This window comes from Oncorhynchus mykiss, chromosome 15 (assembly GCF_013265735.2).
Source record: "Oncorhynchus mykiss isolate Arlee chromosome 15, USDA_OmykA_1.1, whole genome shotgun sequence".
Taxonomy (NCBI): domain Eukaryota; kingdom Metazoa; phylum Chordata; class Actinopteri; order Salmoniformes; family Salmonidae; genus Oncorhynchus; species Oncorhynchus mykiss.
In genome coordinates this window covers 51,095,835-51,123,767 of record NC_048579.1, presented here as the reverse complement: position 1 = coordinate 51,123,767, position 27,933 = coordinate 51,095,835, and the positions used below count along the sequence as shown (strand labels likewise).

Sequence of the window (27,933 nt, the reverse complement as noted above, 5' to 3'; positions counted from 1 at the left end):
ACGTTGATATTATTTAACTGGCTTATTCGCTTGCCAATCAAAGACTCGGGCTCAAAGCCTTTGGATTGGTCGCGGACCCTGTTCAATCACAGACGGTCTGAATAGAAGGACTCGTTTGATTGGTTTTGACGCAGATGGACAGGAGCAGGTCTTTCTCGGTTGTAAAATTCCCTATTAATTTCGCACCGAAATTATTGCGAAGTGTTCATGCGAACAGTCTCCATATACATTGTAGGTGTTGCGCTAAATGTACATCCATTGTAATGTATGTTGCCATTTATCGTGAGATGCAAACACTGTAGGGTTTTTAGTCTGATTAGATGTCGCTACTCTTCTCCCTGCCCCCACCCGCATTCCTGCCTGTCTGGTCTGCTCTGGACGTGGGTAGCAAACTTCATCAAGGAATACGAGGAAGAAAAAGTCCATACAAACTCTGTGCCAAGAAAATAAACAATACCCAACACGGGGCAGCCTTGCTCTATTCTTCACCCTTTTTTAAATATTGTAATTCGGGGACAACCGTTTTGTTGGCAGCACTACTGCGTGTATTACGTCGTTGTAGCGACATCAATTTAACTACGTTTCTTCACTGAAGTTGTGCGTGGACGGAGTAAAAAGTAACATTCTGCGGTTGGAATCGCTGCAAGGTGGGTGAAGGAGTGTATTTGCTATCTGCGCTGCAAAGTGTCAAGGGAACTGTCCTCATCTAACGACGCATTGTGAATCAGAGCGGTCGCATCGCCAAGGATGGAAATATTGGACAGTACTGAGTCCTTTTTACACTGGGATAGGAATCTCAGCGAGCTGTCGGAGCCTGGGGAAAACGAACATGTCTTATACAGCACAGTAAGTTACAGATAGGCAAATATTATAAACACTACGAACCGCTATGGCACTGCCACACTTGTCAATAGCACTTTTATTATTGATTACCATACCAAGGTTCTCGAGGTTTCACTGGGCTGATAGTGAATATATGCCATCCGTCAAATTCATCCGTTTTTTAATTTTTTTATTATATGATTTTCAATTGAGTCACTGCTGTTTTCAATGCAAACTATGATTTGCCTATTTATTGTCCTACTTAGACACCACACGAGTGAGCTCGGTCGATGGGCTAATTTATCAGTTATTTGGTTTGGGGTGACGGATAATGATGGATCCAGCTAGCTCAGAGTATGGGAACCAGACACACTAATCTGAGACTTTCTCCACTGTCTAGATTTGGTGTGATTGACGACATTTCCTTACTTCTTCCGCCAATGCCCTAGTTTAGGGACACTAGCTGAAATCTTAAAACGTCAGTGAACCCACACCATGCCGCTTTTATTTCTGTGTATCGGGACCAAGTCAACCCTTCTGCCGTCTACACATTCCCAGTTCCAATGTTCTCGAACCCCAGCATGCACATTGCACTGTAACATAACTCAGCAAAGCCATTGTTATTAACTCACAGCAGAGGGAACTGTGTCCACAGACCTGCAGATCCATGCAGCCTGTGGGAAAAGTAAATCCACAGGCCATGTGAGAAGAAACTGTACAACTGTGTGAGAGAGTGAGTAGCAGGCTGTGTGTGTGAGCGGAGGAGAGGTTGATATTCTCAGATGGCACAAGAACAGAGCAGTGTCTTTGTTCAAGTCGTCCATGCCCCCCCCCCCCCCCCCCCCCCCCATTCCTTGGGTTTGAAGCCTACACACACACACACTCTCACTTTCTCTCACCGGGGTTTGTTGACATGGCATTTCTCACAACAATGCAAACTGTTCTCAGCTGCAGTGCTGAGCTCTCACCTCCCCTGGTACTGATTGGTATGTATGTGTGTGTACTCTTGAGACTCCCATCTGGATCTCCCATCAGGGAGAAGGGCACATCTCTCTGCAACTCCCTCCCACTGGGTACAAACCGACGTTGAATCAACATTATCAAGACTGGCCGTTGAACAGACGTCTGGGCTTTACATTGAAATAGAATGAGTCGTTTTATGTCATTCTACTTCTATGGATTCGCGAGGACGGAATTCAATCCAATCACGCCGTGTCTGCAGTTGCACCCTTTTAAAGGCAACGCGTCGCATTCGAGGAGGCCGCAGATGTCAGCTCAATCCCGGACTAATTCCATTTGCACAGTGCTCTCTTCGCTACTCGTGCCTCATGCAGGTCTACGTAGCTCTTGTTTCTCAACACGATAACGCAGCTAGTCTTTTTTTGAGGTGGCGTCATCACATCTCCTCTCCACAACGACCTATCCACACCACTCACACCCCGTTCAGAGAAACCCCATCCGCTCTTCATAGACGACTGCTCGGAGATAGTCAGTCTGAAGGACAGTCACACACAGCGGTTATTTCTATTACATGTTTGTCTTATATACCCAGGGCCGATCAGTCCTTAGAGAAACAACAGCATGACATTTGCCCGTAGCGAAGGCAACATAATGGAACGGCAGTTGGCTGACTTGGCAGAAAAGCTCATTCAGACTTGATGACAGACACTGATGTGGTTTTTGCTGCCAGAGGAGATCTCAAGGGAAAAAATATCTCTGCCCAAATATTTACGAAGCGCTCGCAGTCCGGTTTTTCGCAAACATCTAGAATGCGTCGCTGTTCGTGGTCATGCACCTGGGGCCCGTTTTTTTGTCTTATTCGTCAAATCCCGTGGTTTAGCCTGCCTATTATCAGACAGCTGCAGTATTGCTTTGTTCCTATCCTACATTTTCCAGACATGATTCATCTCCTCCCGTCTACGCACAAACACCATTTATGTTCTGCGTTACAGCCTACCAACCGTTCTATATATACTAATCAAGTCGCAGTCTTGTGTGACGATCAAAGGAGGAACTCCCTAGGATCCTAGTCATAAATCTATGGGTTTATAATACTCTGTCATTTACCATCCCTGTGTGTACTTTCCTGCGTACCCCGTGGTGTGAGAGCAGTTTGAAGTGAAGTTCCGATTGTTGCCCTCACCGTTCTTTCACAGCCCTACTGTGGAACTTACATTCTCCACTTTTTTATGACTTTTATTAGTCGTAGATATGCTAACTATGCGTCCTCTCTCAGACACTATCACTATCACGCTGTCAGCCTTGCACTTCTCTCTCTGTAAGGGTTGGACCAAAGGGTATTTATTGCTGTTTTGCAGCCTTGTAAGGCACAGTGTGTGTTGATGATGATGATGAAATTCCAAAGTTGTCTTGTCTATGGAGTCTCGTCCCTGAATCTGCCGAGCGACAGATCGAGAACATTGTTTTGTCGCTACACTCCTAGAAAAAGTGGGTTCCAAAAGGGTTCTTCTTAAGATAACCCTTTTTGGTTCCATGTAGAACTCTCTGTGGAAAGGGTTCTACGTAGAAGCCAAAATGTTTCTTCCTGGAACCAGAAGGCTTCTACCTGGAACCGAAAAGGGTTCTTCAAAGGGTTCTCCAATGGGGACTGCCGAAGAACCCTTTTAGGTTCTAGATAGCACGCAGACTGTACTGTTAGAGCTGCTGAAGAGAACAGAGAAGGCGTCTTTGGTGAACGAGCCTATCACGACTGAGTCAGTGAGGTCACAGCGGTGATTTAGCTCGGGAAAGTCCATTAACAGCTCTGCTAGTTCAGCTCAGCCTGCCTAGGCATTTGGATGACAGGAAGTCCGAGGTCTAAGATTCATAAATCTGAAGCCACCGGCCCACAGGAGAACGTCTGTATGCCCAAAACCAACACGTCTGCCGCTGTGTTTGTTCTGTCCATATTTAGAACGAGTGAGAGCTACAGGAGAGGCCAGGGAGCAGAGATAGGCCTGAGTGGACAGATTGTACCTCCTATGTGTCTGACTGGTAACAATACTTTCTAGATGTGTCTTGTGTAGTATATTAACACGTGGACATATTCAGAAACCATTATGTCTAGGAGTGTTCAGTGGAAACGCTACGACTGGTTTAAACTGATCTCAGTGTTGTGGAGCGGAACCAGAGGCGGCAGGATCACCCTGACCTGCAGGTTTGGTTATCCTACTCCAGGTTACTGAAACCTCCCCTGTGGTGTCATGCAAATATTTTCTCTCTGAGAAAGTTGGTCGCCAGAGGACATATCAACTCAAATTGAATGAAAAATCCCTTCTGACATCAGCTGAAAACCCAGCCTAAAACCTCAAACAGCAAGCAATGCAGGTTAGAAGCACAGTGGCTAGGAAAAAGCCCTAGAAAGGCCAGAACCTAGGAAGAAACCTAGAGAGGAACCAGGCTATGAGGGGTGGCCAGTCCTCTTCTGGCTGTGCCGGGTGGAGATTATAACAGAACATGGCCAAGATGTTCAAATGTTCATAAATGATCAGCAGGGTCAGAAAATAATGATACAGTGCAGTACATCAATCAGCTCAGAGGTGTATTAGGAGGGGGTAGGTGGAGGGTACGGTTGGCAGTCTTACTTTAATAGAGCCCTCTTTCTTTCTCTCTCAGTACTGTATATGCCGGTTGGACATGCCTATGAAGGAAAGGGCGCACACTCACGCACACACGCACACACGGCTAGTCAAACAGAGCGGGCTCTCTCATGCTGTGTGTGTGTGTACAGAGTGATGCCTGTTCTCCACTGGGGCAGGGCAGCCTGATCCTGTGTGGCCCGTCATAACATGCCCCCCCCCCCCCTTCTCTCTCTCTCTCTCTCCGCCAGGCTGAAAGGGCCGTCTGTGTGACGTCTGCTGGGAGGGAGGGTCACAGTCTGGGACACACACACACACACACACACACGGCACACGTGTGAATGCAAGCACACACATACACACTCACATACAAGGCCACATTCACTCACTGCCCTAACCTTATTCTATTCAATATCAACTCCTTCATTTCAGGAGAGGATCATTTCCGTGGGAGAGGACGTGCACTGATTTGGTGGTGTGTGTGTGTGTGTGTGTGTGTGTGTGTGTGTGTGTGTGTGTGTGTGTGAGAAACATTCACATGAAAGGGAGTGTGTTAAGTACCGTGTCCTTTGCATATATTAGACAGCCAATCAATCAGATTTGTATGTGATGATGATGTGCTTTGAAGTGTGCGGTATTTGTTTGTCCCTGTTCCAGCCCTACCCCTGTGTCATTCCCCAGCTCTTTCTTCCCTCCCACTGCATGTCACTGTCAGTCATTACTGTCAGTCATTCCTCCCAGGCATGTAGGTGCTTTGATCATCAGCAACAAATCATATTCCTCTCCAGCAGATATTTAGATCCAGTATCATTCATGTCGTGTTGCTATTCTGTTTTATACAACAGGTGGTTCTAATCCTGAATGCTGATTGGTTAAAACCGCATTCCAGCCGGTGTCTATTCCACAAGATCCCACCGGCTAAATCTATGACGTTAAAATGCCTATTTACTCTGTTCCATCTGACTGCGCAATCCACTGTCTCATCAGCCCAGCCAGGCAATTTATCAACCTGATCTCCACTATAAAAAGCATCTAGGCATTATCTCACATTTCTTTTAGACTAACATTTTGTTTTCAACAGCAGAGATTTGTATAAACCTTACGGTCTGTCTCTCCGACATTTTCACCATTGTTTCAATATTCAAATTCGATTTCCAGATGTCCCATCGTAATGAACGTGTCGGGGTGAGACAGACAGGAAGGCAACTTTTCTCAGCCAGTCGAAATCATGAATCGGCATCATTTTTATGGATATACAGTACCAGTCAAAAGATTGGACACACCTACTCATTCCAGGATTTTTCTTTATTTCAAACGCATTAAGAAGAAAATTAATTTCACTAATTACTTTAACAAGGCACACCTGTTGATTGAAAAGCATTCCAGGTGACTACCTCATGAAGCTGGTTGAGAGAATGCCAAGCGTGTGCAAAGCTGTCATCAAGGCGAAGGGTGGCTACTTTGAAGAATCTCAAATATAAAATAGATTTTAATTTGTTAAACACTTTTTTTTTTGTTACGACATGATTCCAAATGTGTTATTTCATAGTTGTGATGTCTTCACTATTACTCTACAATGTAGAAAATGAAGAAAAACCCTTGAATGAGTAGGTTTGTCCAAACATTCGATTGAAGAAGAAGAAGAACTAAGAACTATCAATAGAAAACAGGTAAAACGAAAGGAAGTGCAGCTAGTTTGCAGTCTTTCCAGTTTCAGTTTGATGTGATTGTGTTAGCTGTGTTGTAGGTTAGCTTGTCTGAACAAGTGTCCTAACGAGAGAGCACATTTTTTCTGCCAGGTGAAATCGTGCCTCATTAGCTCATTGTTATGGATGTATCCAAATAAATGTCACTAGAAAACAGCTTAAACAACTGCAGCTACTTTGCTGTTATTCTGTCTGCACTGTTTGACGTGACTGTAAGTTAGTCGTAGTTGGCTAGCTAGCAAGCATGGGATAACAACGTTGCCAGCCAGTATGGCAATGGAACATTTAGAACGAACGACTGGGTCTCGTCCATAGATACAGAACAAAAAGACTGAACTGGGTTCAGTCTTTTTGGACCGGGTCGCGTCTCTGGTAACCGAACCAACAGAACGAACGACCAGCCGGCTTGGGTAGCAAACTTAGATTTGTGTCGGGACTATATCTTGTGGAAGGATGAAAAAGTATGAATAAATTAATCAAAATAACCTTTTATAATATAAATATGTCAATCATTATTTGAATATGCTGGTAACCCGTTGTATAAATGTGATAAAGCCCTCGAAGCCGAGGTTTGGAGGACATATTGACCTGGTTCGACTTCGTCTCGGGCCTAACAACACCCGTGCCAATATGTCCTCCAAACACCGGCTTCCCGGGCGTTATCACTTAAATAAGCTCAAGGGTGAGGTGCTTTACTTGATATTCTGGTTCTTTAGACAAAAGGAAACATTTGCAATACTCAAACAATAACAATAACAGATGGGAAAGATAACCTCTGAAAAATGAGGGGTCTTCTACTTCCTGGCTTATGGTGTTGTGTTGCATGCCTCTTCCTCATACTTCATCAATCCTTATTAAAGGGAAACCATCTTTGATACTGGAAGGTACCTGTACCATGCTCAACATCCTGTCACGTAACCATGGCAATGGCTGCTCTATAACCATGTCTGCTTTGGAAATGGCACCCTTTCCCTTTTCTAGTGCACTACTCTTGACCAGGGTGTCTCCAACCCCTCCCACTGTGAAGTCTTCCTCCACACTCCGTTGAGCTTTTCTTCTGTTCTGAAGCCGGACATTCGTAGTTGCTGTAGGGTTGTAATTAGTGTGTGTGAGAGGGGTCATTACTCCGAACCCACAGCAGCTAGCTTCCACGCTCTACAGCACAGCTACATTTACACTCACCCTTTCTTTCCCTCGCTTGAGGCCCCGGTTAGCTGTTAACTGGTACTGTGTGTGTGTGTGTGTGTGTGTGTGTGTGTGTGTACTGGGTGTTGGCTATGTTTCTTTTTAGAGTAGGGCATGGTGTCCCAGCCCTAAACGGGGAGAGGAGCCAAATCTACAGTAGCCTAGTAAGGATATAGTTTGACCTAGTAATCAGAGTTCTACAACACGATCCAGTGACTCTCTGTACTCATATTTCCCTGCTCTCTGTGTCGCCTTACCACTGATATCTGTGCAGCCCTACATTCATCGACGAAGCTGTTTAGGAGAGCGGCAGACATTTTGTCAGGGCTCAGTGGTTTGTGTTTTAAAAGTCGTTTTTTTTTTCTTTTCTCACCTGGAACCCATTTCCTGTTCACAAGTTTTAACTCCATGTCCTCCGTCCCTTCCATCTCTCTCACCCGCTCACTTTTTAACCCTTTAACGTACTGCTTCCTCTATCCTTCCTCCTTTTCCTCCTCTCGACCCTCGGGGGAGGGTGGGGGAAGGGACAGTCAAGGATGAACATGCCTGCTCCTGCCCCATAGTCTAAACACAGCTCCTTCACCTCTCTGATGCCTCTCTCTCCCTGCGTTTTTCACGTTGACATCATTTTCCTATTAGACAATGTTATTCAGAGAGACATGTAATTGAGTGCTTTCAGAACAACTTAATAAATGCATGGTTGAACAAGTTGTTTCTCTCAGCAGGCTTGTAAAGCCTTTCACTGGACGCCCTTTATGTTGAAGGGGACTGTGACTCAATGGAACCAAACCCACTACACTCGCACAGAGAGAACGCTTGATCAACAGTTGAAGGACGTCAGTGGGGCAGAGTGACTGCATGGCCGGTCACTGTGTCAGAGCAGGCCTGGAAAAAGTGAAATGTCACTGAAGCGGGGTGTGCGAGTTCTGGACTCAATTAAGCTGCCTTGGTAGGAAACCATGGGAGGCGGGAAGAGAAAGAGAGAGGGAGAGTTTTCCAGACACTAGTCATCTTCCACACTCTTGTATCTCTCCCTCCCTCCCTCCCTCCCTCCCTCCCTCCCTCCCTCCCTCCCTCCCTCCCTCTTTCCCTCCCTCCCTCCCTCCCTCCCTCTTTCCATTTCAGATCTTTGCTGCTTAGTCTGACTGTCAAGGGTGTGTGTGTGTCTGTTAACACTGTGAGTCACTGTCTGAACTCTGACCCCGAGGATGTTCAACTCACGAGCTCAACGGTCAGTCATTAAGACGATCTGAAATTCATCACCAACAAATATACATTTTCACTACTTTCATCCACATTTTTTAGGCTAGTTTTTAAAGTCTTCTTTTCCAGATCCAACTGCCCTCCCCAACCACATAGGATACACACTTTCCCATAAAGTGAATTGCTTTTCAAAGTAGTGCACTATATGGGCAATAGGGTGTCACTCACAGGAGGCGTTGAGAGGAGGACGGATCCTAAGACATTTTGAAATGGAGTGAATAGACAACTACAAATACCAAGGTGTCTGGTTAGACTGTAAACTCTCCTTCCAGACTCACATCAAACATCTCCAATCCAAAGTTACATCTAGAATTGGCTTCCTATTTCGCAACAAAGCATCCTTCACTCATGCTGCCAAACATACCCTTGTAAAACTGTAGCCTCCAACAATCTACTCAATCTAATAGCCTCCAACAATCTAATCAATAAATTGGATGCAGTCTGTCACAGTGCCATCCGTTTTGTCACCAAAGCCCCATATACTACCCACCACCCTCGCTTCATACTCGTGGCCAAACCCACTGGCTCCATGTCATCTACAAGACCCTGCTAGGTAAAGTCCCCCCTTATCTCAGCTCGCTGGTCACCATAGCATCACCCACCTGTAGCACGCGCTCCAGCAGGTATATCTCTGGTCACCCCCAAAACCAATTTTTCCTTTGGCCGCCTCTCCTTTCAGTTCTCTGCTGCCAATGACTGGAACGAACTACAAAAATCTCTGAAACTGGAAACACTTATTTCCCTCACTAGCTTTAAGCACCAACGGTCAGAGCAGCACCTGTACTGACAGCTGGTGCTTACTGCACCTGTACATAGCCCATCTATAATTTAGCCCAAACAACTACCTCATCCCCTACTGTATTTATTTTGCTCCTTTGCACCCCATTATTTCTATCTCTACTTTGCACATTCTTCCACTGCAAATCTACCATTCCAGTGTTTTTACTTGCTATATTGTATTTACTTTGCCACCATGGCCTTTTTTTGCCTTTACCTCCCTTATCTCACCTCACTTGCTCACATTGTATATAGACTTATTTTTCTACTGTATTATTGACTGTATGTTTGTTTTACTCCATGTGTAACTCTGTGTTGTTGTATGTGTCAAACTGCTTTGCTTTGTCTTGGCCAGGTCGCAATTGTAAATGAGAACTTGCCTACCTGGTTAAATAAAGGTGAAATAAAATAAATCCAATAAAATAGATTGGTATCAAACACATGGAAGCCACGTGTTTGATTCCATTAATTCCATTCCATCATTTCAATGAAGGCGCCACCAGCCGCCTGTGGTGTCAATGTACCCTTCAGTAATGTAATTTAGCCTAGTCCTTTGTCATGCAGTAGTTTCCTTCTCACTTCACACGACTGCTTCTAGTGATTATCTTCTGAAACACACAGTGTGTGGAGAGTCAACACATCACACTGGTTTAACGTCACACCCACTGGTAGTAGTATCCTGGAATGACAGACAACCCCCTACCCCACTCCACCTAATCCTATCCAATCAGTGGGTCTCATCGGTCATTCTGACCCCTGACCCTTCACCCTGCCCAGAGGGGGAGAACTGGGTCACATAGCGGTCGTGTTTGGTCGAAATTAATGGTCATAACTTTTAAAAATGAAGAATACTGCATGAGGTTCAGTGTTCCGTTTAAAATAATTCTGTGGAGCATGACCATGGGATTGGATCGTAGCATTGCATTGGTCCAAAGGACAGGAACACAACCCTGGCTTCAGTTGGTCCCTTCAGTCCCAGCCCCCCCCAGTCTGAAACCCCACTAAACCCCCAGTCGGAGCCCTGTTTCTGGGCCTCTGTCCTGCCGTCAGCCCGTGATAACCCCCAAACGCAGCTGGAGCTCCAGGCCTGGAGTGTGTTCATTCCTGCCGGGAATAACACCAATATCAGCCAACCACAACAGTCAGAACAGGGCCTCAGTCTTTATCATAGTTGTTTTGAGTTGATCATTTGTTGAAGACACTCTGTCCTGCCTCCTATCTGAGCCATCAGTCTTCGGGGTTAGAGTTAGGAGGGACGTGCTGGCTGTGATGCAATGACTAATGCTACATGACTAGGTTGCACATGGAAGCGATCCAAGGGAAATGCACATGTGTGTGTGTGTGTGTGTGTCATTATCAGTGTGTCCGTTCACAAGAAAGAGTCCAGGGCAAGGTACAGCCTAATGCGCGCACACACACACAGACATGGTTTATATATATATATATATATATATATATGTGTGTGTGTGTGTGAGAGAGTGTAATTTCTTCCTCTCTCTTTCAGTGCACATCTGTTTTTTTCAGGGGAAGGTATTGCGTCATCAATTCTGCCTCTTCCCTTCCCCCATGCTTAACCAACTTCCTCTCTTTGCCGAAGCACACTAAACACACACAAACACACACACATGTATGCCCTGGAGGGTCAGCAATTACAGAACACCAGAAATATTATTTCAAACCCTTCTCATCCCTCTCGACTTCAATCAAATCAAATTGTATTTGTCACATACACCGAATACAACAGGTGTAGACCTTAACAATGAAATGTTGACCTACAAGCCCTTAGCCAACAATGCAGTTCAAGAAATAGAGTTAAGAAAATATTTACTAAATAAAATAAAAAGTAAAATGACAATAACGAGGCTATATACATGGGGTACCGGTACTGAGTCAATGTGCAGGCTTACAGGTTAGTTGAGCTAATTTGTACATACAAACTCAGCAAAAAAAGAAACGTCCCTTTTTCAGGACCCTGTCTTTCAAAGATAATTCATAAAAATCCAAATAACTTCACAGATCTTCATTGTAAAGGGTTTACACACTGTTTCCCATGCTTGTTCAATGAACCATAAACAATTAATTAACTTGCACCTGTGGAACGGTCGTTGTAAGGCAGGTCCCCACCAGACATCACCGGCAACAACGTCGCCTATGGGCACAAACCAGACAGGACTGGCAAAAAGTGCTCTTCCTGACGAGTCGCGGTTTTGTTTCACCAGGGGTGATGGTCAGATTCACGTTTATCGTCGAAGGAACGAGTGTTACACCGAGGCCTGTACTCTGGAGCGGGATCGATTTGGAGGTGGAGCATCATGGTCTGGGGCGGTGTGTCACAGCATCATCGGACTGAGCTTGTTGTCATTGCAGGCAATCTCACCCTTCCTGCAGGCTCATCCTGACATGACCCTCCAGCAGGACAATGCCACCAGCCATACTGCTCGTTCTGTGCGTGATTTCCTGCAACACAGGAATGTCAGTGTTCTGCCATGTCCAGCGAAGAGCCTGGATCTCAATCCCATTGAGCACGTCTGGGACTTGTTGGATCGGAGGGTGAGGGCTAGGGCCATTCCCCCCAGAAATGTCCGGGAACTTGCAGGTGTCTTGGTGGAAGAGTGGGGTAACATCTCGCAGCTGGTGGCCACACCAGATACTGACTGTTATTTTTTATTTTGACCCCCCCTTTGTTCAGGGACACACTATTCAATTTTCTGTTAGTCACATGTCTGTGGAACTTGTTCAGTTTATGTCTCAGTTGTTGAATCTTGTTATGTTCATACAAATATTTACACATGTTAAGTTTGCTGAAATAAACGCAGTTGACAGTGAGAGAACGTTTTTTTTGTTGCTGAGTTTAGGTAGCGGTAAAGTGACTATGCATAGATAATAAACAGCGGGTAGCAGCAGTGTAAAAGCAAAGGGGGGGGGGGGGGGGGGGTCAATGTACATAATCCGGGTGGCCATTTTATTAATTGTTCAGCAGTCTTATGGCTTGGTGGTAGAAGCTTGGTGGTAGAAGCTGTTAATGAGCCTTTTGCAACTAGACTTGGCGCTCCGGTAATGCTTGCCCTACGGTAGCTGAGAGAACAGTCTATGACTTGGATAACGAGTCTTTGACAATTTTTTGGGCCTTCATCTGACACCGCCTAGTATATAGGTCCCGGGTGGCAAGAAACGTGGTCCCAGTGATGTACTGGGCCGTACGCAGTACCCTCTGTAGCGCCTTGTGGTCGGATGCAGAGCAGTTGCCATACCAGGTGGGGATGCAACCGGTCAGGATACTCTCGATGGTGCAGCTGTAGAACACTTTGAAGATCTGGGGACCCATGTCTCCTGTGGGGGAAAAGGTGTTGTCGTGCCCTTTCTTGGTGTGTTTGGAGCATGATAGTTTGTTGATGTGGACGCCAAGGAACTTGAAACTCTCGACCCGCGGCACTACAGCCCCGTTGATGTTAATGGGGGCCTGTTTGGCCCTCCTTTTCCTGTAGTCCACGATCAGCTCTTTTGTCTTGTTCACATTGAGGGAGAGGTTGTTGTCCTGAAACCACACTGCCAGTTCTCTGACCTCCTCCCTATAGACTGTCTCATCATTGTTGGTGATCAGGCCTACCACTGTTGTGTCGTCAGCAAACTTAATGATGGTGTTGGAGTCGTGCTTGGCCACGCAGTCATGGGTGAACAGGGAGTACAGGAGAGACTAAGCAGACACCCCTGAGGGGCCCAAGTGTTGAGGATCAGCATGGCAGATGTGTTGTTGCCTACTGTTACCACTTGGGGGTGGTCCGTTAGGAAGTCTAGGATCCAGTTGCAGAGGGAGGTGTTTAGTTCCAGGGTCCTTAGCTTAGCAATGAGCTTTGTGGGCACTATGGTGTTGAATGCTGAGCTCTAGTCAAAGAACAGCCTTCTCACATAGGTGTTCCTTTTGTCCAGGTGGGATGAGATTGCGTCGTCTGTGGATCTGTTGGGGCGGTATGCGAATTTGAGTGGGTCTAGGGCTTCTTGGTTGATGGAGTTGATGTGAGTCATGACCAGCCTCTCAAAGCACTTCATGGCTACCGACTTGAGTACTACGGGGCGGTAATCATTTAGTGGTGGTCTACTTGAAAAATGTAGGTATTACAGGTTGAAAATGTCAGGGAAGTCACTTGCCAGGTGGTCCGCACGTGCTCTGAGTATACGTCCTGGTAATCCATCTGGCCCCGCGGCCTTGTGAATGTTGACCTATTTAAAGGTCTTGCTCACATCAGCTCCGGAGGGCGCGATCAAACAGTCATCCGGAACAGCTGGTGCTCTCATGCATGCTTCAGTGTTGCTTGCCTCGAAGCGAGCATAAAAGGCATTTAGCTCGTCTGGTAGGCTTGCATCATAGGGCAGCTCGCGGCTGGGTTTCCCTTTTGTAGTCCATTTCAGAGCCGGTGTAGTAGGATTCAATCTTAGTCCTGTATTGAAGCTTTGCCTGTTTGATGATTCGTCTGAGTGCATAGCAGGATTTCTTATAACCGTCCGGATTAGTGTCGTGCTCCTTGAAAGCGGCAGCTCTAGCCTTAAGCTCGGTGCGGATGTTGCCTGTAATCCAACAGTAGCCCCGTAGGCCCTACTCTGTCGTGTGGGTATGTGGTTGTGCAGAAACCGTCCGTCTACCTGTTGGAGATGGAGTCAGAGAGTTAGGTTACAGCCCCTCACCCAAACACCCCTAACAGCACCTCATTACCTCACCCATCCCTCACCCCCACTCCCTCACCCCCACCCCAGCTCCCACCGTGCCAGGCCTGAGACAAAGAGTCATTCTCTCCCATCAGGAGCAACAGTAGCACCTCTGGACCAGAGGGAGCCCAACCCAATGACCCACACCCCCCTGCACGCCTAGGCCTCACACACCACCACAACCCCCTCCTCCATTTTATGTCCCTGAATAGCCAAGGTAATGACAGAGAGGGAGAGGGTTGTGGTTCAGTAGGCCTCCACAGAGTCTAACCTCTCCCTAGAGACCTCCAACACCATAGAAGACTGCCAGAGATCAATTCCTCTCCTCCCTTCTCCTCCTCTTCTTCCTCCTCCTCGTCTAAAGCTAGTCAACACCCAACAGTTTTCTCACCATAATCACTATCAGAATCATTATCTCACCAAACCATAACTGTCACACAACACATGACGACAAGGGACAAACATGATAGATAGGGGTGTGTCTGTCAGTGGTCGTCCTGGTAAGGGTCCAGAGTTTCCTGTGTGACAATCGCTGGGGACGGCTGTTCTGTTGCTCGGAGACGTGAGCGTCAGTGTAAATTGTAAATTGTTGTCTGTTGGTTAGTGATTCGGTGTGACGTAGCCAGCAGTCCTTTCTCCTCTCTCCTCTCCCCTCACCTCTCTTCCAACTTGTCTCTCCTTCTCTCTCCTCTCTTTTCCCCTCCCCTTCCCCCTCTCTACCCCTCTCTCTTCTCCCCTACCCAAAGGCACAGGCCAGATGCAGGGCGAGACACTTTTTAAACACAGTTAACACGAGGCCCATTTTGTGTGTGTGTGTTAGTATTAACATACTGACTAAACACACACCAGGCCTGTTAGAGGATTGCAGAGAGGCATGCCTGAAATGATCTGAATTCCTTCTCCTTATATACACCTACATAACTCCTTATGGAGGGTTGGAGTTGTTTGTGTACTATTTAAATCATGTGTACAGGACTGAGTGTTTCCTATGGTGTTTTAGAGTATATAGAGCCATATAGGGAATTGACTAGTGTCTAACTCGGTATGTAACAGGATGTTTAGCGTGTAAGAGTCGGTTAAAGAGGTCACTCTGACTCTACTGGGGTAGGCCCTCTGGACAGACTAGCATTTGTATTGAGTTCCCTTCCAGACGGACATGTAGAAAATGTTACAAGTGGGAAAAGAGCGGAAAGAACATTTCAATGGCGAGTGGTCAGTTTTGTCTCACTCCCTCAGCCTCCCTTTCTCTCTCTCGCGCTCTCTCTCGCGCTCTCTCTCTCTCTGTCTTGGCCTGAATCAGACTGTAATTGAACCCACATGCCTGGCTTCCTGCCATCTCCACCCTTCTCTCCTTGCGCTCCCTTTCTCCTTGTGCTCCCTCTTTCTTTCTTTCTTTCTCTCTCTCTCTCTCCGTCCCCCTCTCCTTCTTACTCCTTTCACATTCTCCAGGGTGTTCATCACTTTTTCCGCCTGCTGTCTTCTCTTTTCCTATTTGCCATTCCACCCTTTCCCTCTGAATGTTGCTCTCTGTTTTCCAACTAGATGATACCCATGAAGTGTTTTCTCTGCCCACTCCCTGAGATGCTACCAAGACACGTTCTCCAGATGCTCCCTATCCCCTGCTGTAGCAGTTTAGAGACAGGCCCTGTCTGGCTAATGCTCCTATTGGCTCAAGTCTGTGAGTTCTGCCCGGAGACAGAACTGTAGTCTAGAGCAGGTGAAGGTTATTAGTTATGCATGCACTTTCAGGGAACTGATTTTTGGGTGGAATCAGGTAATTAACGTAACTGTTTGGCTTACTCAAGTGGTTTCCAGGATACTGCAATACAACCTGAACAGTTGGCTCCAAATCCTATGGAGTAATGCTTCTTAGCATTACTGTGAAATCTGTAGGCCTATTCGTTTTAATGATGTGCATACTTTAAATGTCGGGTGTTCTTCTTCTTAGTTTTCAACAGGAAGTTAAAGACTGCTGTTTTCTATCTAAGCAGCTGTGGAAGTTGTCGAGGTTGCCTTTATTTTGTGTGAGTGAAAAGGCCTTTGTTTCATAAGGAGGGTGTTGTCTCTGTGGATCTTTGTTAATGAGCAACACATTGAAACATCCCTCCCTCCTCCCTTTCCCTCAGCTCTACAGTAACACTGTTCCCTACTGTACAACATCACCCCACTCTCTGACACACACACACACACACACACACATTATACACTACCGTTCAAAAGTTTGGAGTCACTTAGAAATTTCCTTTTTTTTTTTTTTTTTTTTTTGTCCATTAAAATAACATCAAAGTGATCATTAGAAAACCCTTCTGCAATTATGTTAGCACAGCTGAAAACTGTTGTTCTGATTAAAGAAGCAATAAAACTGGCCTCCTTTAGACTAGTTGAGAACCTGGAGCATCAGCATTTGTGGGTTCGATTACAAGCTCAAAATGGCCAGAAGCAAAGACCTTTCTTTGTTTCTGGCCATTTTAAGCCTGTAATCGAACCCACAAATGCTCCAGATTCTCAACTAGTCTAAAGAAGGACAGTTTTATTCCTTCTTTAATCAGAACAAACGTCTTCAGCTGTGCTAACATAATTGCAAAAGGGTTTTCTAATGATCAATTAGCCTTTTAAAATGATAAACTTGGATAAGCTAACACAGCGTGCCATTGGAACACAGGAGTGATGGTTGCTGATAATGGGCCTCTGTACGCCTATGTAGATATTCCATTAACAATCTGCTGTTTCCAGCTACAACAGTCATTTACAACATTAACAATGTCTACACTGTATTTCTGATCAATTTGATGTTATTTTAATGGACAAAAAATGTTATTTTCTTTCAAAAACAACTAAATGTCTAAGTGACCCCAAACTTTTGAACGGTAGTGTATGTCTATGGAGATATGTAGTAGTCGGGGTATAGGATGGGAGAGTTTGAAGATATAGGCTACACTATAAGGTTCCCTGACGCTTACAGATGTATCGTCTTCATTTGATCACCCTGTTGCAGCAGAACTTTCCAGAAATACAGAAAGTTCAAAACGTATTGTGTATTTTAGGTTTAAAAAGGCTTCTGGCGATTGTAATTTCCATTTTAAAAGGAAAGACTTCAATTTCTCTCACGAAAAATGTATCAATCCCGACAAAAATGTCCATGAATTATAATCCACATAATAATTGACATTTCCTGTTTCTGAGGGATTATTTTCCTGCTATAGCAAACTGGCTCTAATTAAGATCCCACATCAGTAATGCAGTTCAATACAAGTCCAGAACACAGAACTATGCTACTTGTAATCCATCCAGCGGTCTGATTCAAAAATGGTTGACATTCTCAGTGACAGAGACTGTACGCCAGAAAGAGCAGGGACGATAAAATGATCCTAGTCATCCCACCACTGGTTAAATCCGGGGAAATATCAGTGCTGAACTCTAGAATAACACCACACTTTGCATCAGAACCTAGTTAGTGTTCTAACCAGGGGTGTAGGCCTATTCATTAAGCCGATTCTGTTGCAAAACATTTAATCTGTTGCAAAACGTTTTGTAACAGAAACCCCTTTACTCCAAACGGGAAAGGTTTTGCACCAAAACCAAGAGTTTCTATTGGACAAATTCAGGTAGGTCCCACCCCTTTTCGTTCTGTTTGGTTCTTAAACGGTTGAGTACACCCCCAGGTCTCAGTAAAGAGAGAAACCAAATAAAGCGTTGAACTCACCAGAATTGGGCGTGCGGAGGCAGTGAAATCAAGGATTTATATATACACTAGATGACTGATAGGGGGTGCTGTGGTAATATTTTGGAAGGTATAGAAATACATTGTCTACATTCTAAATTCTAAATGCATACCTTTAAATTGTATATAATGTGCGCTAAACATACAAATTCATAATAATGTTACTGTCCCAACTACAACAGAAAAATACTTAAAGACATGCAATTTTGTCCTTGAAACGTGTATTTAAAATACTGTAGAATTCCATTCATTTCCATGGAGGACTGCTCCTACTAGGGAGTGACAATATGGCTAACCGGTGGCTTCAAAGCCTTTCAATGGCCAATGCATAGCATCAGCAATCCAGGGTTTATATACATTGACTTCGGGAAGTTTTCAGGCCCCTTGACTTTTTCCACATTTTGTTAGGTTGCAGCCTTATTCTAAAATGTATCAAATTGTTTTTTTCCCCCTCATAAATCTACACACAATACCCCATAAAAATCACATTTACTCAGACCCTTTACTCAGTACTTTGTTGAAGCACCTTTGGAAGCGATTACAGCCTCGACTCTTCTTGGGTATGACGCTACAAGCTTGGCACATCTGTATTTGTGGAGTCTCTCCCATTCTTCTCTGTAGATTCTCTCAAGCGCTGTCTGGTTGGATAGGGAGCGTTGCTGCGCAGCTATTTTCTGGTCTCTCCAGAGATATTCGATCGGGTTCAAGTCCGGGCTCTGGATGGGCCACTCAAGGGCATTCAGAGACTTGTCCCGAAGTAATTCCTGTGTTGTCTTGCCTGTGTGCTTAGGGTCATTGTCCTGTTGGAAGGTGAACCTTCGCCCCAGTCTGAGGTCCTGAGCGCTCTGGAGCAAGTTTTCATCAAGGATCTCTCTGTACTGTTGCCACCACCATGCTTCACTGTAGGGATGGTGTCAGGCTTGCTCCAGACGTGACGCTTGGAATTCAGGCCAAATAGTTCAATCATGGTTTCATCAGACCAGAGAATCTTGTTTTTCATGGTCTGAGAGTCTTTAGGTTCCTTTTGGCAAACTCCAAGCAGGCTGTCAAGTGCCTTTTACTGAGGAGTGGCTTCTGTCTGGCCACTCTGCCATAAAGGCCTGATTGGTGGAGGGCTCTAGGAAGAGTCTTGGTGGTTCCAAACTTCTTCCATTGAACAATGATGGAGGCCACTGTGTTCTTGGGGACCTTCAATGCTACTGACATTTTTTGGTACCCTTCCCCATATCCGTGCCTCGACACAATCTTGTCTCGGAGCTCTATGGACAATTCCTTCGACCTCATGGCTTGGTTTTTGCTCGGACATCACTGTCAACTGAGGGACCTTATATAGACAGGTGTTTGCCTTTCTAAATCATGTCCTATCAATTCAATTTACCACAGGTGGACTCCAATCAAGCCGTACAAACATGTCAAGGATGATCATTGGAAACGGGATGCACCTGAGTTCAATTTAAAGTCTCACAGCAAAGGGTCTGAATATTATGTAAATAAGATATTTCTGTTTTCTCAAACATTTCTCAAAACCTGTTTTCGCTTTGTCATTATGGGGTACTGTATGTAGATGGCTGAGTTTGAAATGTTTTTATTTAATCCGTTTTAGAATACTGCTGTAACGTAACGAAGAAGTGTTCTAAGTAAAGTGTCCGGAATGCTTTCCGAAGGCACTGTACGTCATTGCGTGAAACCAACCGAAAGCACGTTTTTTTGTGTTCGCGAACGGGCGACTGTCTTCTATTCAACAGTTCTCTTGTAAGTCTAGGCTATATACTGTATTGTCCCTGTCCTCCACTGGCTCACAGAAGACACGATGAACTACTGTTGATGCGCGCTGTTTCAATGTAGCTATTAACCACAAATAATATGGCCTAACCTGACCATTATTACCGTTCCAGCTGGCTGATAGGCGTTATTAGTTTGGTCATGTTAAAGAGAGGTAGAGAAGTACATAAGCAGAAAGAGGTATAGAGGTAGATAGTTAAATAGTATACACCCATCTGATCATGACTTTCAAGTGCAGGGTACAATGCCGTCACACACGTTGAATGCTCCCTCAGTTTATTGAGTTGACTTCTTTGACCCGAAGGTCTTCGTGATGACATAGAGGTAGGGCATCTAAAAAGCGGAGGGCAGAGAGGGGAAGGAACATTGAAGCGCCTGAACAGCTGAGGTTGAGAGGCCTGTCGTAGCCTGTCCCAAGCAGTGATGAGAAATTGGACTTTTTTTGGGGGGTCACATCAAGAAAGGAAGATGGGAAGGAATGTGCATGGAGGAATGTTCTGAGGGTAGGATGGGGGGGAGAAAGAAAGAAAGGAGAAGAAGTGGAGAAGGTGGCTGTCAGTCTTGCCCTGTACTCAAAAGTCAAAACGTCTCACCACATTGAGAGACGGGAGGATGAGATACGGCCGCTCTGATTGGTGGGAGCGATATCAGCCTCTATTGTCACAGGAGGAGAGGGGATTTTACAGCTCTATGATTGGCTGTTTGTTGCTGGCCTGTGGGGCTTTTCCTCAAAGGCAAGTGCTGATAGGCATTAAAGAGCTTCATATGCAGTTATTACAAATTAGCTACAGACATATGATATAATAATGACATGGTATATGGTGTAGTAACTAGACAGTGTGATGACTAGATGGTATCATGTCTGTGCTCAGCCTCAAGTCTGTGTTTCTTATGTGTCTTTTATCAATCTATCATGAACGTCCATCTCTCTCTCTCTCTCTCTCGCCCTCTAACAGCACTTCACAGACCTCCTGGATGACTTCTCCCAGGATGCTTTGCTGGGCCAGCTGCTGAGCGACCCCTTCCTGTCCGGCCGGGAAGGAGAGGCCATGGACGAGGGGGATGATTTCACCCCGTCCTCCCCGCTACCGCCCCACATCCAGGCGGAGCACTCCTACTCCCTGTGTGGGGACTCCCGGCCCCAGTCGCCCGTCTCACATCTGCCTGGGGAGCAGGGGAGTGATGCAGGTGAGAGGAGGAGGACAGAGGGGAGGGTTTTTGGGCCTCAGTGACAGTTGTAGATTACATGCCGTACTGTAATGTGCAGGATATCTGCGGTATCTATAACAAAAGAGGGTGGCAATACAGAGATATGTGGAGCTATGTGCTTTAGTACGTTCAGGGCCACACAAGACACAAACAGTATGCGACCGTGCTGATGCTGATGTGTCGTGTCTTTTTCGCTCTATTAGAATCAGATGGTGAGAATTGGTCCGTGGAGCAGGAGGAACAGATGGAGGTGTTGCTGTGTGACCCTCCAGCCCTGCTGCCCACCCTAACCCTCTCCCTGGCCCCTGAGGGCCACATCACTGAGGCCCCGGCCCCACCAGCCCCCAAGACCAACCCACAGACGGCCACACAGGGCAAGACCAGCAAGGTAAGAAGATGTTTAGAGCCACAGCACATGCAGACAGGCCCACATTCACTCACAAACACACACACACACACACACAAACGTATGCGCGTGTGTGACGTCTCTCTCTGCGGTTTGATTGTTTAGGCGAAGGAGATTGGTGAGATCCAGATCAAACTGGAGCCTCATGAGGTGGACCAGTTCCTCAACTTGTCTCCGAAAGGTGAGACCTGACACACACCATATCGTACTGCCACACTACTCATAACCTCTCTGTATGTCATCCCCAGACCTGGGTCAAATATACGTGTCAAGTACTGTGCTCTTTACCTCTCATTAAATAATATAATCGTATAATGTACGCCATTTAGCACACGCTTTTATCCAAAGTGACTTTGTCATGCGTGCATACATTTTGAAGATACATTTTGAATATAAATCAAGCACACTTTTAAGTATTTGACAATATGTATGGTATGTCCAAAATATATAGATTTTTCAAGTACAAGCGCTCTGATGAAGGTCATATACGTAAAGCTTATTAAAGAGCAGTGATACTATCAAGAGCAGTGTGCGGGTTTCTTTTTTTCTTCTTCTCAAAACATACAAACGCAACATGTAAAGTCTTAGTCCCATGTTGCATGAGCTGAAATAAAGGATCCCAGAAATGTCCATATGCACAAAAACCTTATTTCTCTCAGATTTTGTGCACTAATTTGTTTACGTCCTTGTCAGTGAGGATTTCTCCTTTGCCAAGATAATCCATCCACCTGAGAGGTGTGGCATATCAAGAAGCTGATTAAACAGCATGATCATTACACAGGTGCACCTTGTGCGGGGGACAATAAAAAGCCACTCTAAAATGTGCAGTTTTGTCACACAACACAATGCCACAGATGTCTCAAGTTTTGAGGGAGCATGCAATTGGCATACTGACTGCAGGAATTTCCACCAGAGCTGTTGCCAGAGAACTGAATGTTCACTTCTCTCCCATAAGCCGCCTCCAACGTTGTTTTAGAGAATTTGGCAGTGCGTCCAACCGGCCTCACAACAGCAGACCAATGTGTAGAGCATTGTGTTGTCGTGCGGTTTGCTGATGTCAACGTGATGAACAGAGTGCCCTAGGTGGGGGGGTTGTGTGTGCAGGCATAAGCTACAGACAACGAACACAATTGTATTTAATCGATGGCAGTTTCAATGCACAGAGATACCGTGATGAGACCCTGAGGCCCATTGTCGTGCCATTCATCTGCTACCATCGCCTCATGTTTCAGCATGATAATGCACGGCCCCATGACGCAAGGATCTGTACACAATTCCTGGAAGCTGAAAATGTCCCAGTTCTTCCATGGCCTGCATACTCACCAGACATGTCACCCATTGAGCATGTTTGGGATGCTCTGGATCGACGTGTACGACAGCATGTTCCAGCTCCTGCCAATAACCAGCAACTTCGCACAGACATTGAAGAGGATTTTGACAACATTCTACAATCACAGGCCACAATCAACTGCCTGATCAACTCTATGCAAAGGAGATGTGTCGCACTGCATGAGGCAAATGGTGGTCACACCAGATACTGACTGGTTTTCTGATCCACGCCCATACCTTCTTTTTTTTTAAAGGTGACCAACAGATGCATATCTATATTCCCAGTCATGTAAAATCCATATGGCCTAAGAAATCTATAGTTGCTATGCAGGCGGATCAGTGTTGTGCTGCTCTGAGGATCCCTTCTAGCCACTGATGGATGATGTTGACATCAAGTACAATCCAATGTGTAAAGTCTGTAAATGTTAGTGTTGATCGTCTCTAGAGAACGTTTGCAGGCGTGTAACCTGTTTGTGTGTGTTTCCCCTCACAAGGTCTGGAGTCTCTGCAGATGCCACCCACCCCTCCCTCCTCCCACAGCAGTGACTCAGAGGGCTGTCAGAGCCCGGTACACACCAGCACTCCCCAGAGCCCCTCCACCCCCTCTTCTCCCCTCAGCCCTGCACCCTCCCAGGCCGGCCTCAAGGTGTCTCAGCGCACACCCTCTTCCCTCTCCAACTCCCCTCTTCTCACCGCCCCACACGTACGTACAACACAGACTGGGGACCAGGGATTCACTGAAAAGATACAGGGACCCTGTCGGCATAATATGAATCCGTCCTACCTTTCTTCGGGTAATCACTGATCCGAGAGAGATTGGATAAGTTAATGCGAGGTTACCACCCTATTGCGTTCACCAATCCAACCTGGTCAGATCAGTGGCAACCTCACGAAATGGAAGGAATGAGCGATGGAGCTATTCAGAGAACAGATACAGGGACGTCACTGAAATAAGACACAGTTTGTCAGCTTATCTGATGGACTCTGATGACACTTCCTCTCTCCTCCTCCTCCTGTAGAAGTTGCAGGGCTCTGGCCCTCTCCTGCTGACAGAGGAAGAGAGGAGAACCCTGGTTGCCGAGGGTTACCCTGTTCCCACCAAGCTGCCCCTGTCCAAGGCGGAGGAGAAAGCCCTGAAGAAGATACGCAGGAAGATTAAGAATAAGGTGAGATTTGCTATTACGATTCGTGAGTTGAAATGTCAAACAACAGCTAGGAACATAAATATAAACTCAACATGGAACAGTGTCGATGATTTTACTGAGTTAGAGTTCACATCAGGAAATCAGTCAATTGAAATAAATTCATTAGGCCCTATTCTTAATTTGCCATGGATGGGCCTGGGAGGGCATAGGCCCAACCACTTAGGAGCCTGACCCACCCACTGGGAAGCCAGGCCCAGCCAATCAGACTGAGTTTTTCCCCACAAAGTGCTTTAATACAGACAGAAATACTCCACAGTTTCATCAGCTCACTGGGTGGCTGGTCTCAGGCGATCCTGCAGGTGAAGAAGCACAAAGTTCACCTGCGTAATGATCATGCTGTTGAATCAGCTTCTTGCTTTGCCACACCTGTCAGGTGGATGGATTATCTTGGCAGAGGAGAAATGCTCACTCATATGTTTAATTATTTTCTATTTCTGCCTGTGCCAGACGTAATAACACACTTCAGAGTGATACAGTAAAACGATACTTCCGTGAGCCATAACAGGGGTGTAATTTTGACATCCTTTCTTTCAGATCTCTGCTCAAGAGAGCCGCAGAAAGAAGAAGGAGTACATGGACGCCCTGGAGAAGAAGTGAGTCTTTCGTGATGTTCTCATTCAGCGTGAAATCAAATGTTGCTTTGGGAATGCGTTTTTTGTCTCCCATTTCTTTGGTAATTAATTAGCGTCATTATCAATAGATAAAGACTTATTATTATGGCAATGACAATTCATTAAACTCAACGGTGCTTTTACACAAATACAGTAGTGGCTTCTGTCTCCCTGAGTTATTATGCCTGTCACTGATCTTGTAATTCCCCCTTTTGTCCACAGGGTGGAAAACTGCTCCAATGAGAACAGCGAGCTGCGCAGGAAACTGGAGAATCTGGAGTGTACCAACAAGTAAGAGACATACATTATACAGTGCTCCAGGTTATGTTTAGTGCTTCATCCTTTCCTACAATATTAATCCAACCTTGTAAAATGATCACACAGCTCGCTGAGTCAAACGGAGCGTTATGTTTTGCTATGTTTTCATGTGTTTGTGCACGAATACACACCGTGTAACATTGTCTGTGAAGTCATATGTTAGTCCAGTGAAGTGTATAATTCTCTGCTGTTCTGTTCAGCTGTCTATTTAGCGGTGTGTATGTGTATGTGTGTGTGTGTATTGTCTTTGACAGGATGTGTGTGAGTGTCAATGACTAAGCGCTGAGCCCAACTTTACCTTCTGCCCTTTCTCTCTCCTCTCCCCCTCGTCTCCTCTCCCCTCATCCCCTCTCCCCTCTCTCCCCACGTCTCCTCTTCCCTTCTCCCCTCGTCTCCTCTCCCCTCGTCCCCTCTCCCCTCTCTCCCCTCGTCTCCTCTCCCCTTCCCCTCTCTCTCCTCTCGTCTCCTCTCCCCTTCCCCCTTCCCCCCTCGTCTCCTCTCCCCTTTCCCTCTCTCTCCCCTCGTTACCTCTCCCTAGGACTCTAATTCAACAGCTACACTCTCTGCAGGCGGTGGTGGCAGGGAAGGTTCCCCGCTCTTGCAAAGTCACTGGCACCCAGACCTCCTCCTGCCTCATGGTGAGTCTCCTCAACTCAACCCTCAGCCCTGTGTGTGTGTGCTCGCGTGTGTGTGTGTGTGTGTGTGTGTGTGTGTGTGTGTGTGTGCGCAAGCGCACATTTGTGCTTCATATCGATTGGATAACCTTTTGTTTTTCATTTGATATAACTCCTGCATGCTCTGTGTGTCAGCTGTTGTGGGCAGCCTGTCTTGTCTTTTTCATGTAAGTGCTTGACTGTGGAGCCTAATAACATATTGTGTGTGTGTTTGTGTGTGTCTAGGTGGTGGTGCTGTGCTTCGCTGTGTTCCTAGGGAGTTTCTACTCCAGCCTGGGTCCTTGCTCCTCCATCACAGAGACTGGCCTCTCCAGAGACATGGCCATGCAGGAGTCTTACACAGCTACAGGTACTACACACACACATAGTCAGTCACACATTGCACATTCATGTTTCATGGATTAATGCTGATCTTTTTACAGTGGATGGCGTGTGTGTGTGTGTGTGTGTGTGTGTGTGTGTGTGTGTGTTAGCGAGGTATTAGCTCTGAATCTCTGAGTGCTGAGAAAGTAGCAGTGTTGCGTGATCCTACCAGTCACACACACACCTTTTGGAGTGTTTTGGCATGGCCTCCTGGAAGAGTGTACACTTGAATGTCATTATTTCCCATTCAGTGGGACTATCATTAGCATGATTAAACTGCAATGCAGCCATTTTATGATGATTGATCTTTGCTCCCCCTACAGCTTTTCTCCCTCCCACACACAGCCTGTTAGCCACAGAGCCCAGCATTTGTGTTGCTGGCACTCTGCCCCTACAGCAGAACAATCTGTTTTGTAGGATATGTACAGAGCAAGGTTTACTGTTGGTAGGGTTTAATGTGTAATCCATTTCATAAGACGTCATATTGTTAAGAGGGTTGTAGGATTGCATTTGTAGGAGACACGATCGCATCAAAGGATTATACCGTCCCTAAAAAACCAAAAGACGTTTCAACAAAGAAAGATGTAAAAGATAGGCATGTCATTGAGTACTTTCTCCTTTCTGGACATGATGTGATCAGGTAAAATTATAATATATTTTTTTCCCATGATCCTTCACAGTGAAGTCCAGGAGCCTGCTGTCCTATGAGGAGAGAGGGCTGGACGAGCCACACCTTCTGGGTCTGGGTGGGGACTATCCTGACCAATTGGAGAGGCCCACGGTTGTCATGGCAGCGTGGCGCTCTGAGAAAAAGCAGCAGAAAGGGGAGGAGTCACATCGGGCTGAGACACGCCCACCTTTCAGCAACAGCAGTGATACGAACCCACAGAAACCCCTGCTTTTAGACCTGCACAGGTACAACACACACGTACTCATGCACACACACACACACACACACACACACACACACACACACACACACACACACACACACACACACACACACACACACACACACACACACACACACACACACACACACTTATGGTAGGCAATGATATCAGAGACTGTATGAGACAGAAAAACTATTTTCTTTTACACGATTTTGGGGTATTGGTGTCAGTAAAAGTCTAGTCCTGTAGTTTCTTATCTGTTCGTCTCTCTTCTGCGCCAGGTCTCTGGAGCAGAGGGTGAACGACAGCGCTAAAATCATAGAGCTGGAGAGGACAGTCAACGAGACGTCATAGGGTCTACCTCTGACCCGTCACCTTTGACCTTCCCTCTGCAGGAGCAGGAGACGGAGGCTCTCTGTATTTATAGAATCTTTTTGGATAACTTTGTTATTTTATCGTATGTAGTTGTTGTTCTTTTATATTGTGTTTTTATTCCATTCCAAAAGTACACCACCTCTTTGATATATTTTTGTGTTCGTACTTTGCTTTTATTTTTGCCTTTATTTGCCTTACTTCTTTATATATTTGATGACATCGTTTTGCTTTAGCCATTATGCTCTGTTATATTTGAGTGAGTGGTATTTTGTTCTGTATTTCTATGGTGATATTCCCCTTGGTGTGATGGCGGTGTTATGAGAATGGGGCCCCGTGGCTCTTTGAATACTCTGCTGATGTCTTCACAGTAATGGGGCCTAGTATCTCAAATGCTATTTCCTTTACGTATTCTTTTCCTATCGATTTTTGTCAGAATGGACTCAGAATCGCACGCTGTGTCCTTATTAAATACGAGTCTCTATCAAAAGCCGCAGGCCTTCGTAGCAAGTCCTATTTTTGTAAATATAAATGTCCGCCTGCATGTATGAGGTCAGTAAACGCAATGTTGACTGATGTTTGATCGGTGGTTGGATGCTGAGACAATCAAGTTGTGTATAATACAGCGTTATGACAAAGTACTTTTTACCAGATAATGTGTGTGGGGAATGTGTTTGCTAAACTAAGAAACCTTCCTGCTGGAGAAAACACAATGGTGGCCTTGTGATATGGAATGAACCAGTATGATGTTTCTGCTAGGTCATAGTCTCTACCACCTGCACTGTCTCCCACATACACACAGATGAACAGAACCATAACCACCTTCTCCTTTGGCCTGCACCCTGCAGTCAATCCACTCACACAGCATCCCCAAAGAGTCCATTTTATTCTTATTTATTCCATATAAACTGTAGAGTCACATTTTGCCTCCACAGGAACCTGTCTTTGTCTTTATGGGTTCTGTCCTTCTTGGCTTTTGACTAAAACAAATAAATATTTTCCGTAGTAAAAACATCGA

The 27,933-nt window shown here is 45.7% G+C and overlaps 1 protein-coding gene across 2 annotated transcripts; it reads left to right on the top strand.

Annotated features, from left to right (window-relative positions):
- Positions 1-62: 62 nt before the first annotated feature.
- LOC110490260 (cyclic AMP-responsive element-binding protein 3-like protein 2) lies at positions 63-27,933 on the top strand. 2 transcript variants are annotated; one of them, XR_005036123.1, is made up of 13 exons: positions 64-846; positions 20,492-20,723; positions 20,948-21,132; positions 21,256-21,331; positions 22,974-23,182; positions 23,499-23,645; positions 24,219-24,277; positions 24,518-24,586; positions 25,152-25,251; positions 25,513-25,636; positions 26,331-26,565; positions 26,825-27,088; positions 27,119-27,933. XR_005036123.1 is itself a non-coding variant. In XM_021563548.2 (12 exons), exons 1-12 carry the CDS (start codon positions 748-750, stop codon positions 26,895-26,897), a joined length of 1,608 nt encoding a protein of 535 aa, XP_021419223.2. In that variant the 5' UTR covers positions 63-747; the 3' UTR covers positions 26,898-27,933. The 2 variants fall into 2 exon arrangements, 1 of the variants encoding a protein (XP_021419223.2); XM_021563548.2 differs by having other exon boundaries at positions 63-846; positions 26,825-27,933.